Below are 15,059 nucleotides of genomic sequence, written 5' to 3'. Positions count from 1 at the left end.
TTATCTTATGAATTCGAGCCTCTTCAATAGTTATAAAGCACATCAAAAAGTGTAGAATAAATTGCCTAACAGAAAAATCATGCTTTATAAGTTCTTAAAGGGGCGTGGGGCTATTTAAGGAATGACATTTGTGCACAATACAAAGAAATAATCACCACCGGTGTAAGGAGTATTTTTGACAGAATATGTCAACTGCAAATATGACTAAACATCAGTTTGTTCAGAAGATGCTCTGCATGCGCGAACTTTCAAGTCTGTACCGATTTAAAAAAATAGATAATCCCACATATCCACATTCCTAAAAAACAGGAGTTTTACCGTAACAAAGTAATCACAATTACTTGTTACAAATTGGTATTACATGTAATGGGTGGAGTGGGGGTCCGGCCAAATCGCGACGAATAACTTCTTAGTTAGTCATATTGTAAGTGTAACTGTATTTTCTTTATTTTGACATTCTGCTAATTGAGAAACCATTTGAGTAATAAATACAGGTTATTGAATGGACTGAAGCTACATGTAAAATCACAAATACATCGACATCTCTTTTCAAAATTTGTAATTATTACTACTGACAATTAACAATAAAAGTCATGTTGTTAAAGGGGCGTCGTCAATCGGTTTCTTTTGATGTTACGTGTCAATTCTCATTATGGAACTTTGATTGACAGTATGCATCCACCAGACTCTTTGGTGCCGAAATGAAAAAGTCAGCAAGGTATTATCGGACTAATACGTGTCCATGGTATTCAGCAATCGTTCAATCAAAAATGAACCAAGAATGTTTTACAATCAACAATGCTGATTGTTAGCCATTTTCTAACATTTCTTCCAAGTTGAAACTATATGCTTCACGATTTTTCGTCAAAGCTTAAATTATTGTCACAGGTAAATGCCAAAATTACTAACAAAGACATTAATTCCAAAGAGCTATTTCTGCCTAGAAAGTATGGCCGCACGAACTCAGTAAAATTTTATGATTGCCGTCGCAATTCAGTCTGAAGAACAGTTCCGTTCGACTTTTTAATTCCACCTTACTTGTTGTTCTGTAACCCCTAATCTAAAATGCTCTTTTGATCTCATCTAATATAGTACATGCCACAAAAACATCGAATTAACTTATTTATGATATCCCCATTCTTTATTAAAAATTAAACTTAAATATATGATACAATTCCTTTTTAAATTGGCTTTCTCTGAAATAAAGTTTGGCAAAGTTATGCGTTACATATAAGCATGGAATGTATTTAGTAGGTTTTATTTGATCTTCGATCAGCGAAAAAGGGTCGTCGTTCTATAATAATAAAAAGAAATAAAAAGTTTGAATTAGTAGTTTATTTTCACGTTTTGTCTTACACAACAGACATATTGTTAGCTTCTGACACATGTGTATTAATTCTACAAGCCTTTTGTGTTTATTGCCACAGATAATTGCACTACCCTTCAACCCAAAATCCCATACTATGTAATATATGATTGGTGCAATACCCATGCTGTTATTCTTAATTGCGAAGACATTTAAACAAAAGGATTTAATCAGGGTAGGGAGTCGACATGTACACACGTAAATCAGATGCATGAGATTTATCATTCGTGGATGTCTGGTCAGTGTGGGAAATACTGTTTTAAATGGATATATAAATACACATTTTATGATTGTGGACGAAACGGTAAGCTTTGCTTCGGAACCGTCCCGTCGCCATTAAAAATCCAACATCTGTTTCACCGTAGTGATCTTGAAAAATAATCGCCGGATAATGACAGGCATTACAGATACCTGTCGTCGTATGAATCCTGAAAAATAATATTTCACCGTATCGCACCGTACTAAAACTAACACTTATTACAGTATTTCAACATTGTGCGGAAAAATAGACATTCAGCGGCAAAACTGAACGATGACCAACAACTAAACAAATCGTAATATCTGAACATCGCACGTGAAATTAGATGTTTGACAATAAAATTGAACACTTGCGTAATTGGAGACATTGACTGATTTTAATCACGGCTCGGGAAATTGAATGGTCCAACTAATTATTGAACAGTCGTGCTAATTAGATGGGATGCTTATAATTCAACACGTGTCTAGAAACTAAACACTAGTTAATTAGACGCTTGGTAATCAAAATTAAACAGTGAGATTGAAATTCGATAGAAGTATAAATTGAGCACTATTCGCCGAAATTCAACAATATTTATGAATAATTGGACACAGAGTAGAAATTAACGCTATTTACGCCAGATTAAATGGTACCAATGTTACAGTGTAAGGTCATAGACAAAGATGCCTATTGATTTTCAACGATTTCCGATAATTACTGCCAGAGTTATGGCCCTTGATCACTTTGAAATATGTTGTGCATGCTCTAGAGACTAAAATAAATATCTAATTGACTTTTAATTTATACATGGTATTTACGGTCGTGAGACGAAAAAGCCAAGTGATTTTCAATGATTTCCGATAATTACTACCAGAGTTATGGCCCTAGATCACTTTGAAAAATCTTGTGGACGCTCTGGAGGCTAAAGTTAACATCCGATTGACTTCAGATTTATACACAATGTTTAAGGCCATGAGACGGAAAAGCCCAGTGATTTTCAATGATTTCCGATATTTACTACCAGAGTTATGGCCCTTGATCAATTTGAAATATCTTGTGGACGCTGCAGAGGCTAAAGTTAATATACGATTGACTTTAAATATATATTAACAGAACACAGTTTTTATGGGATACAATCACTAGTTTTATTCTAAAAGCACAACGTTTCGACAAGTATCCTCTTATCGTTATCAAGCACAATGACATTTAGTAAACTTGAGGTCAATACAAAATTCATAGTGAAACCATCAACATTGATTAAAATAACTGTAACAAAAAGAATCTAAGAGGTAAAGGATATTTAACAAAAACAACAAGCACAACAAGGTAATTTAGCTTTCTGAAAAAACTCTAATACATCCCCAGGGCATAATATAATTTAGCTATGGTTATTCAGCACCCATGGTTGTATTAAAATCTCCCCTTTTTGATTGTTAAGTTTTTGCTATTATAGATTCTCCCAAACCTGTCCATTATTTGTGTATTGTTATATTTGTATTTATAAATACATATCATATAAAATTTCATGCATATGGCCTCACTATCTGTGCCTCATCAGCTTTACCCTTGTTTATTCATGACACCCTTTGAAGGGCCTCATACTAGTTAATAACCCTCTACTCATGTATTAGAGTTTATTTAGTAAGCTAATTTCCTTGTTGAGCTTGTTGTTTTTGTTAAATATCCTTTACCTCTTAGATCCACGGGGGGGTTGGATGGCTGAATGGTTAGCGTCCGCGCGCTGTATCATAAAGTCTGTCATTGAGTCGACTGGCGTGGTTTTGAATCCCCGGTTGTACGTGGCAAGGAGTAGGGTCGCCTGTCCAACCTCGTGGGTTTTCTCCGAGGCCTCCGGTTTCCTCCCACTGCTAAAGACCCCTACGCGCAAGCGAATTATGTAAATAAAATTAAACCATATGTTATTCCCGAAATGACCTAGTTTGTGTCGAGTGGACGTTAAACCCCATTTCTTTCTCTCTCTCTCTCTTAGATCCACCTTGGTGGAAGTGGACGTAAAATACAACTAACTCACACACACACACACTAAATGTCATTGTGCTTGAGACCAAAGTTATCATTTGATTGACTTTAGGTTGATAAACAGAGTTTAAGGTCTTGAGACGAACAAGTATATAGATTTTCAATGAATTTTGATAACTTGAACAGCTAAATTCATGATATTAAATGATTCGTATACTAAACATTATCATGGGGAAGAACTAAAAGCCAAACATAATTTTCTGATAATTACTTAATGAGTTGTTACTCTTAATCAGATTTTAGTGTATTATAAATGTTTCATTACCGACAATAGAAAAAATATGCGACAACTCTTGTTGACTGCTCAGAAGACTAAGCTGCTGTGGGCGTATGTTTCATTGCCTGGCAGCCTACCTTTACCTAGTTTTGTTGAAATTTGAAATGTAAGTTTATAAACCAAAGATCTTGGTTCCTTTCGATATTCGCGCATATCAGACCGTAACTCCCTAAATTATGGCCCCTGATTGTACGAAAAATCACGTTTTTTAGCTTGTGGACCCTATGGAGGTCACAATTTTTATCCGATTTAAAAAAACATTTTAGTATATCACCGTTACACCCTAATGATGGTCGAGTTAAAAATCGGACCAAAACTGCCGGACAAAATGGACGCCCCTTGTACGCAAATAGTGTAAAATACGGTACATCGCTCAAAATGTTAGCCTGTCTACTTGTCGCCGACAGGTGATTTTTGCGCCTGACAGGTAGGGTTTACATTTCACTCTCTTGTAGGATACAGTTACTCACACAGTTTGGAAGTAGCCAAATTTATAATGATTAACAATGAATTTCACACCATCTACGCTGGTTTTCATCTGCTTGACACTAGTTTATAGCATTATGAAGTATTATATCTAAATAAATTAAAACGCATCTGAAATAATTCTACCGTATCCACACCCCAGTAAATACAGTGGTGGCTAGAATGGAAATGCACACGGCTCGTTGCCTGATGAATTTAATCATTTAAAAGTTTAAAACAATTTCCATAAAGGATATGAATAATTTATAAGAAAATAATTAGGTCGGAAAAATATTTTATATATAAATATAATTTGTAGCGTAAGCATAGACATGATATGTGAGAAAGGAATTCCAAGGGGGCGTTACCTGTCCTCCGCATGCGGTACATGTAAATATGGTGCCATGCACAGGTGTAATTCGTGTTTTGATAATCAATTTATTACGGATATTTTAGAATCTGAATTCTATACCTCAACGGCGAAGTATTCAAGTTAGCATGCAAGTTTGGTACCATGATACTTGGCGCAATTCACGTGGATACGGATGATAGAATTGCACGAATCTTCGAGTCGCGAGTCAAAGCAGAATGGCATTCTGTGTAGTTACTGAAGCGACGGGTATGAAGAAAAGCTATATTGTCGCCGCCCCTGTCCGTCCGTCTGGATGTCCACAATTTGTTTGTGGACTCTCTACAGGTCACAATTCTTATCCGATTTTAACGAAACTTGAAATATAGGTTTATCTCCAAAAGATCTCGGCTGCTTTCGATATTGGCATGTATCGGATCGAAACTTCGTGGATTATGGCCCCTGTTTGTACGAAAAATGACGTTTTAGCTTGTGGACCCTATAGAGGTCACAATTTTGATCCGATTTTGTTGAAACTTGAAATGTAAGTTTATAACCTAAAGATCTTGGTTACTTTCGATATTCGCGCATATCGGACCGTAACTTCCTGAATTATGGCCCCTGATTGTACGAAAAATCGCATTTTTAGCTTGTGAACCCTATAGAGGTCATAATTTTTATCTGATTTAAAAAAACGTATTATTATGTCACCGTAACACCCTAAGGACGGCTGAGTTCGAATTTCATGAAAAGCGGCCCAAAACTGACAGACAAAATGGCCGCCCTTCATTCTCAAATAGCGTAAAAATATGGTATATCAAGGTTGTGGACCCTATAGAGGTCAGAACTTTTATCCGATTTTGTTGAAACAAACTTGAAATATAAGTTTATAACCCAAAGATCTCGGTTCCTGTCAATATTTGTGCATATCGGACGGTTACTTCCTGAATTATGGCCCCTGATTGTACGAAAAATGGCGTTTTTAGCTTGTGGACTCTATAGAGGTCATAATTTTTATCCAATTGAAAAAAAACGTATTATTATATCACCGTTACACCCTAAGGACGGCTGAGTTCGAATTTCGTGAAAATCAGGCCAAAACTGCCAGACAAAAATGGCCACCCGTCGTTGGATGAAACTTTAAATATATGTTTTTATCATGAAGATCTTTTTCCGATTTTAAAAAACGGTTAGATATATCACCATTCCACCATAATGAAGGTTAAATTGGAATTTTGGGAAAATCGAAATGAAACTGCCCGACGAAATGGCCGCTCTTTGTACGCAAATTGTGTATAAGTATGTAATGCAAAGGTTATGGATCCCCTAGAGGTCACAATTTTTATCCGGTTTTGATGAAACTTAAAAGTTAAAAAATATCTTTATATTCCAAAAATCTCAGTCGCTTTTGATATTTGCGCATTTTAGACCATGGATTATGGCCCCTGATCTTACAAAAAATCCTTTTTGTTTTTAGCTTGTTCTGTATGGCTGCTCTTTTTATCCAAATTGTGTAGAAGTGTTTAATAATACGAAGGCTGTGGATCCTCTAGAAGTCACAATTTTTATCCGATTTTGATGAAACTTAAAACATATCTTTATATCCCAAAGATCTCAGTCCCTTTTGATATTTGCATATTTCACGCCATAACTTTCTGGATAATTTCCCCTGATTGTAAAAAAAATCACGTTTTTTTTTTTTTAGCTTGTTCTCTATCCATCTTTTGCAATATGTGTTCGTATCCTGCCTGGCAGCTGCTGGTTCTTTTTATCTTTACATATTGACATGAAATGTTAGTTTATCCATTTGCTATCAATATTTAATTTTATTGCAGATTTTTGACATGGCTTTGTCTCCACTAAGAATCCAACTTGTTGAAGAGGATCCAAATTCAGAAAGACTTCTAAAAATCAGTCGATTTTTCAGGTACGTTTATATTTTTTAGTAAAGAATGTACCCATTTATAACTTACTTTTGGAAATTTAATTTTTTAATTCCAAGAACAGTGACAACTAAAACTCCACTGGAGTACTGAAGGTTTTCACAACACCGAAACTTCACGGTGTGCAGCTCAAGCATTCTTGACGACAATTTGTAATCGAGTGAAAATGTTCCATATTGATGGTTTTAAACTGTCCCCGGTTATCGAAAAATGTAACTCTATAAGACTTTGATTGAAAATTACCAGAATTATAGCTGATTTTCAATTTTCGTGCACGTTAAAGATTTACATCACTTCCGGCCTGCTCACACCTTTCGCAGTACTTATAACTGTTGACAAGTTTCATTAGGGAAGATCAGTATTCAGAACACTATCGCTTCTTACAATTTCTGGGATCTATGCGAAATGGAAAAAGAAGAACAGTTTTGCAGAAGGGACGAAAAGCAGTATAAATTTACGATTGTCTATAGCATTCTGAACAACATCTGTTTATTCATTGTTAACTAGGTAAAGCGTTTTGTTTATAAATAGCTGCAGCGGAGCACTTTTTATACGCCAACATTGAAATGTGGTTGTATATTGTCGTCGCCCCCGTCCGTCGGTCGGTCCGGCTCTAGAGGCCAAAGTTTATATCAGATTGACTTTAAATTTATACATAGTGTTTAAGGTCATGAGACGAAAAAGTCTATTGATTTTCAGCAATTTTTGATAATTACTGCCAGAGGCTATAGTTATCATTCGATTGACTTCAGATTGATACGCAGAGTTTAAGGTCTTGAGACGAACAAGTATATTGAATTTCAATGAATTTTTGTGACTTTAAATTTATACATAGTGTTTAAGGTCATGAGACGAAGAAGTCTATTGATTTTCAGCAATTTTTGATAATTACTGCCAGAGGCTATAGTTATCATTCGATTGACTTCAGATTGATACGCAGAGTTTAAGGTCTTGAGACGAACAAGTATATTGAATTTCAATGAATTTTTGTGACTTGAACAGCTAAATCCATGATGCTAAAAGTTTTGTATACTAAACGTTAGCATGGGGCTGCGTTAGCTGCTGTCGGCGAATGTTTCGTTGCCTGGCAACTTATCTTTATTCACTGGTATTAAGTGATGACGTTGTTTAGACAAAAAAACTGAGACTTTAATCACTTACTAAAATGACATATTTTCACTCTAGAAGAACCAATCCCATATTTTGGTTAACAGTAAAACACTTGTAGTTCAAATATTGGCGCTGTGAAAGAAAAAGCTCGCTATATAAATATGCTGTATATGTTAGCAATGCGTACCTATTTTATCCACTCTTACGGCACGTTTCGCTTAACATACTAGTACTAATACTACCGGGATTTTGCCTGTTTCCATCAGGTAACATTTTAGTCGAATTTAAGCCCAGGGCCCGGTTGCTAGAAAATTCTTAAAGTAAGCACAAAGTCATGCTTCACTTTTTCTTACGTAAGAAACTTATAAAAATACCGTCCCTAGAAAATTCTCAAGACCATTCTTACGTAAGCACAAGTCAAGTATAAGTCTAAGCACATTGTGACTGGTAAAGTTTACCATAAACTGAAACTACGATGCTCTTTAACGTCACAAAAACAACTTTGGTATGCGAATTACGTCATAAATTTGTCGTCTGCTTCATTGACGTCATATATATATATGGTTGATTTAGATGCATTTGACATGTCCCCTATTCACATGTAAAATGTGCCACAAGATAAAAAACGCAGACACATACAAACTAACTGAATAATTGTGAGAGCGCCTGATCTTAAGTAGCTCGTGTGTTTGTAGCCTATTGTTTACTAATTGGCAAATAAATAAAATGGTTTCAGGGTAGGCCTAGAAGCGAAATTTTCTATAGCATTCTTAATTTGAAATTTCTTCTGGAGAAGGATTTTCTCTCTCTTGTAATTGTCTCTTTGGTATCAAAAGGTGTCGGAAATGCCGTCGAATAACTCTACCGTCAGCCATCTTTTTGAAGCATAAACAGACTTAAGGTTGGTAAGCAAGCTGTATACCTTGCTTGGGACTTGTGCTTAGATTGACTATGTTTAAGAACGAAGTTGTGCTTAAGTTTTTTCTTGGAACGCATAATAACGTTCTTGTGCTTAGAATGAAGTCTACTTAAAATCTAAGCACAAGAACGTTCTTAAGAATTTTCTGGGAACACAAAATAAGGTAAGTTTACTTAAATGCAAAGTCTACTTAAATCTAAGCACAAGAATGTGCTTAAGAATTTTCTAGGAATCGGGCCCTGGGCTTAAAAACGAAAAACTAGCAAAAACAATCAAAACAAGTAGAATATTCAAAGTTTAATGATCTAAAAAAAAATGAAAATTGTCAAGTTTGGTTTTAACAATTAACTTGGCGTCATTAAGTTCTCAAAAATGTTATCTTATCCACGCAAACGGAATGCATGTGCACCACATCAAACATATCAACAGAACACAACATTATATGTCGGCGGTCTACAAGTCAGATGTAATTGAGAGCTTAATCTTCTTCATCGTCCAAAGTGAGCGACTCAAATGGATCAAGTTCAATGTTCTCCTCAGAGTCAATCAAGCCTTCAGCTGACCGTAGGAGGTCTCTCAGTCGGGAGTTGAGCTGTTCTGTTGCCACTTGTTTACCCAACTCGGCTACACCACAGAGCTGAAATGAAGTGGAGATGGTAGACGAGGAAACGGACGCCACTGAATCCAACACCATCTGTAGAAGTACATCATATGAGGGTCGTCTCCTGTTGCCCGCTGGAGTGAACTCCTTCTCTCCGTTTATCAGCCAGTCCTGCCACGCTCGTCTCATGGCCGCCTTGAATGGAGCGTTTAAACCACCGGACACGTCAAGAGGTTGAAGGTAACATGTCGTCTTTGGAGGAATCAGCTTTGTGACGACATTCAAGGACTTTAGTGCCTTCACCACAGGATCTGTGTAGTGACTCTTGTGGCTGTCCAACAGAAGTGATGCTTCGTTTGCGAAGTAGGAACCATGGCCTTCAAAATTCGCCCATCCAAACAAATGTAAAGTGCAACAGTAAAGCGATTTTTATCATGTCGAGTGGTTAAACCATCAACATTTTTACAACCAACAATGTCTAAAGTTTTTTCTCCAGCCATGTCAATGTAACATGGTGTTTTGTCCATATTAAAGATCCTTGATTTCTCTAGTCCTGTTGTCAACTGCTGCACACCGCGAAGATGGTCGTAGCTGATCATTCTTTGAATAGTCAGGTCCCGTTTGTCTTGTTGGCCATGATGCGTGATTTTCCGGGAAGAAATACTGTGACGTTTGCGAAGCAATTAATCGCTGATCTTAAGCGTGTCCTCACCAATTCCCATCTCCGCCTTTAGTGCTAAGGCGCGATCTCTCATATTGATGTAGTTTACAACATGTTTTTGAGCTCTCTGTTCTTTGAACCGATGAAAAAGTGCTTCTTCGAGCTCTGGTTCCTGTGGTTTACGGCCTGGATTCCCCATACAGCGCTTGTATCTCCTGCCCTCATTGTTTGACATTATCTGTTCTTCGGAAAGCCATCTTCTAAGGTTCTTTCTGTTAATACCCAATGCTTAAATTGCCCTCAAATTCACTTTTTAAACTCCGGATAGCGTCTAACTTCTGATCAATTGTGAATGATTTTCTAGAAGACATATCTAAAAGTCAACATGTATTTCCTCTAAAAGTTTTGGTATTTTATTTATGTCTTTTTCACTCCCAATGAAAATTAAGAGAGCTGGAATTTCTAGTCCTCCTTTGGGTAAATATGAATGTGTTGGTTGATTTGACACAATTTCCACTTGAATAGTACCTCCACGTTGTAGAAAGAAGTTACACAACTTACTCTGTTGCACAGGAACGTGACCTACAATGACGTTGTTGTCTAAGACTGACACAGCGTGTTTGTCATAAGCGTTAAGATGATCACACTGGGCGTCCAAAATGTCTCCTAAAGTAGGTGTCCAATGTGTTTTGTAAATATGAAATCCCCTAACAGCACTTAGCATATAATACTGACTGAGATTTTCCATGGATAGCACGTTTCAGCAAACATCCGTTAAGGCATGGATAGCACGTTTCAGCAAACATCCGTTAAGGGAGACCACTCTAATTCAATAATCTAATTTACGCCCATGGGCTTTAAAACGGTTTTTTTTGCCCGTTATTAAGCCCATGGGCTAAATAACGGGTGGGCTTAAATACGTGCAGTCCCGGTAATACAGTTTTCAATTCTCGATCCCCCTGATATTTCTGTCTGCTGTTCAAGATTTCATACACAAGAAAACCGATTAGATTCTACACAAGAAGTTTTCGTTCACATTAAAGATTTACATCATTTCCGATCTGCTCACAACTTTCGCAATACATACAAGTGTTGACAGTTAACAACTTACATCGGTAAACATCAGTATTCAGAACTCTATCACTTCTTACAGTTTCTGAGATGTACACCAAATGGAAGAAAGAAAAAAAAATAACTGTTTCGCGAATGGGATGAAAGGCATTTCATATTTACCCAAAGCCTACAGTAATCTTATCAACATCTGTTTTTAAGAAGGGCATTTTACTATTAAACAGCTTCTTCAGAGAGCTTTTTATTCACTGGTATTAAAGTGATGACGTCATACAGACAATAAGACTGGCACGTTAATTTCAGGGCAAACTCTTTCTAAAATGACGTATTTTCACTGTAGAAGAACCAATTCCATACTTTGGTAAAAAGAAAAACACTCTTAGTTCAAATATCGTCAAGGTGTAAGAAAAAGCACTCTTAAGATAAATATATTTTCCTGCGGTTGAGGGAACCGAATTAGGAGGAAAATAATTTCTCTCCATATGCGTAGTAATATAAGGGGTATGAAGTACTATTTGCAAGTAAATAGTCTTACGAAGTCATTCAGGTCGAAGTCGCCAGATGCAACAGACGTTTTTACAACTTAACACTGATTTGTTTTCACTACGTGTACGTCCGACAGATAGGTGTTTATCTACGACAACATAATGGATCAACACGAAAACATTCAGTCTGCTGTATCTTTAGCTGACATTTTGAATGAAGTAAAACATCAGAGAATTGAAACAGAAAAGAAGTTCGATTTGTTACGAGCAGAATTACATGGGACTGTGCAGAAGTTTTCATCTGACGTGAAGAAGATCAAGACAGATCAAGATCATGATTGGAAATTTAAAGGCAATAAGATTCAGTTTGGTTTCAACGTAGAACTGGGAGATAAGATCCAACATATAAGATATGCAGTTCATAATGATGACAGAGAGGGTTTAGATGGCTTAATAGATGATGTTATGACCAAACTAACTGAAAGAAATAAATTGATTAAAATAGCAGATTCATCGGCAGGTGGCTGGGAGACTGTCAACCAGTATGTATCTAATCCCTTGGCCAGTGATTCTGAAGATGAAAAGAGAATTATCAGAGCTGAACAGAGAGCATTGAAGAAAAGGAAGGAGTCTAAAGGTAGATCTTCCGTTTCTAAGAGAAGAAGATTATATGATAGTAATGGCAGTTCGGTGACAGCAAGTTCGTCTAATTTGGTTTCCTGTGTTCCTGCAAGCAGTGGCGGGGGCAGGAACTATTCATTTCGTCCCCAACAAAACAGAGGTTCCTGCTACAACTGTGGAGAGTTCAGTCATTACAGAAGAGATTGTCCCCACACCAACTCTTACAACAACACAACAACCGTTAAATCAACATAGTGACGAGATTTCAACCTGTATAAAAGATGAGTATTTTCATGATTTTAATGATTGTAATGTAGATCAGTCGGCCGTAGAGAGGTTCACGCATGATTATTTCGAATATGAGGAAGGTCAAGCTAACATTTTAGTTAAAGGTCGATTACGCAAAAATGTAAAATTCTGGAAAGAAATTAACTGTAATTCGTATATATTAGATGTTATTGAAAATGGTTACAAGATTCCTTTTAATGATGTTCCAGATTCTAAGTTTTTAAGAAATAATAGATCTGCTTTAGATAATTCAGAATTTGTAGAAGGGGCTATTAAAGATTTAGAGGTAAGGGGCTTGGTGAGTAGATGTCAAGTTCCTCCAAGAGTTGTTAATCCGCTCTCAGTATCTATTCAGAGTAGTGGTAAGAAAAGGTTAATTTTAGATTTGAGAGAAGTTAATAAATTTGTCGGTAAGCAGACGGTTAAATATGAGGATATTCGTACAGCATTGTTATATGTAAAGGAAAAGTCCTGGATGTTCAAGTATGATATACATGCTGCTTATCATCATGTCGAGATTTGTGATGCACACACACAGTTTCTAGGTTTTTCATGGGTCACGAATGGAGTCGCAACCTATTATAAGTTCTTGGTGCTACCATTTGGTCTAAGTACAGCACCTTTTTTATTTACTAAATTATGCAGAGTTTTGGTCAAAAAATGGAGAAGTGAAGGTAAATATATTGTTATGTACATCGATGATGGTTTTGGTGTTCATGATGATTATAATATGGCACATAAGCTTAGTCAAGATGTTAAGAAAGATCTTTTAGCTAGTGGGTTTGTTCCTAAAAATGAGAAGTCAACTTGGGAGCCTGTACAAGAGTTAATATGGTTAGGAGTGGTGATAAATTCTGAAAATGCAAATTTGAGAATTCCACAGAGACGATTAGATAAAGTCTTACGATCTATAGTTCAAATTCAGCGTGATTGTATATCGAATAAGGCAGTAGCTGTGAAAAAGGTAGCGAGTGTTGTCGGCCAGATTATATCTATGTCTATTGTTGTCGGAAGTATTTCCCAAATCATGACACGATCATTGTCTATTGATATTTTAAATGGGTTTAGTTGGGATTCTAAAGTACGTATTTCTGAACAGAGTATTCAACAGTTATTTTTTTGGAAGGAAAATATAAGTAAAATTAATTCTAAAGTTTTAAATTTTCAGCCTGGCTGTGAACGAATAGTGTATTCAGATGCTAGTAATGAAGGGTATGGGGGGTATTGTGTACAAGCCTATCGTGATGTTGTTCATGGTTTTTGGAGTGCTGAGGAAGCGATCAAGAGTTCTACTTGGAGAGAACTTGAAGCTGTTCGTTGTATTCTTAAATCTATAGTACATATTTTAAAAAATAAAAGGTTGAAATGGTTTTCAGATAATCAGAGTGTGATTTCTATTGTTCAGAAAGGTAGTATGAAGGCAGAATTGCAATGTATTGCATTTGAGATATTTAGCATTTGCTTAGAAAATGGAATTATTCTAGAGATAGAATGGATACCTAGAGCTGGGAATGTTAGAGCAGATTGTTTAAGCAGAATTGTTGATTATGATGATTGGGCAGTTGGAGATGGAATTTTTAAATATATTAGTAATATATGGGGACCATACGAAATTGATATATTTGCATCAGAACATAATCATAAGTGTGATGTATTTTATTCCAGATATTGGAGTCCAAATTCTTCAGGAATAGATGCCTTTTCTTTACCATGGCAGGGTAGAAACTGTTTTATTGTACCACCTGTGTGTCTGATATCACGTGTCATGAAATATGTGGTTGAATGTAAAGCTTATGGCACAGTAATTATTCCGTTATGGAAGTCAGCAAGTTTTTGGCCGTTGATTTGTCCGAATGGTTACAAGTTTATATCTGTTATTAAAGATTGGGTTGATTTACCACGTGGAAAGGAGTTTTATAAGTCCTCGTTGCATTATGAGAGTATATTTGGCACGAAAGATTTAACGTTTAGGATGTTGGCATTAAGAATTGATTGCCGTAGTTAGATACGACAATTTGAGCTTGAGAAGGCTGGTGATAAGTCGAGGTGACTTCGGATTAGTTGAGATAACTAATGATTGATTAAATGATGTGATGTTTGTAGTATAACTGAGAGATTTTTGTTTATCGGTGTGGTCTATAATGTAATTTTAATGTCAATCATATATAATAATATGGTAATTTGTGTTTCGTTATTATCTTGTTATAACTATTTTTTAATGTTGTCTTCTAAATATTTTTAGAACTGCTTATGGGACAGAGTTAGACGAGTTACCAGTAAGTTTATCATCATCTGTGAATGTATTACCCGAGTTATTAACCGATGTTAAGGCGAAATCTACAACTGTGAAATATTATCGGGGTTATTTAGCCTGGAAGAAATGGTTTCGATGTAATAATGTGCAAGGGAATGTGTTACCTGCTAATCCTTTACATGTTGCGTTATATTTAACATCTCTGATACAAGAAAAGAACAGTATAAGTCCGGTGATTCATGCTTTCTACAGTTTGAAGTGGGTTCATTCGTTAGCTAATTTGGCTTGTCCTACATATTCTCAATTGGTGATTAATGTGTTACAGGCTGGAAAACGACGTTTAGCGAAACCTGTAAATAAAAAGCTTCCTG

At 36.1% G+C, this 15,059-nt stretch overlaps 1 protein-coding gene across 4 annotated transcripts in view; it reads left to right on the top strand.

Moving 5' to 3' along the window:
* LOC126821159 (WD repeat-containing and planar cell polarity effector protein fritz homolog) overlaps nt 1–15,059 on the top strand; it is a 161,899-nt gene that overhangs the window by 58,025 nt on the left and 88,815 nt on the right. For all 4 annotated transcript variants that reach the window (XM_050549525.2, XM_050549526.2, XM_050549523.2 and 1 more), the window contains exon 17: nt 6,571–6,662. In XM_050549525.2, coding sequence (XP_050405482.1) covers nt 6,571–6,662 — 92 coding nt within the window. The remainder of the gene's footprint in view (nt 1–6,570; nt 6,663–15,059) is intronic.

The sequence above is a fragment of the Patella vulgata genome, chromosome 5 (assembly GCF_932274485.2).
Source record: "Patella vulgata chromosome 5, xgPatVulg1.2, whole genome shotgun sequence".
NCBI lineage: Eukaryota > Metazoa > Mollusca > Gastropoda > Patellidae > Patella > Patella vulgata.
Note: the sequence above shows the minus strand (reverse complement) of the source record. Positions and strands in the feature narration are given on the sequence as shown.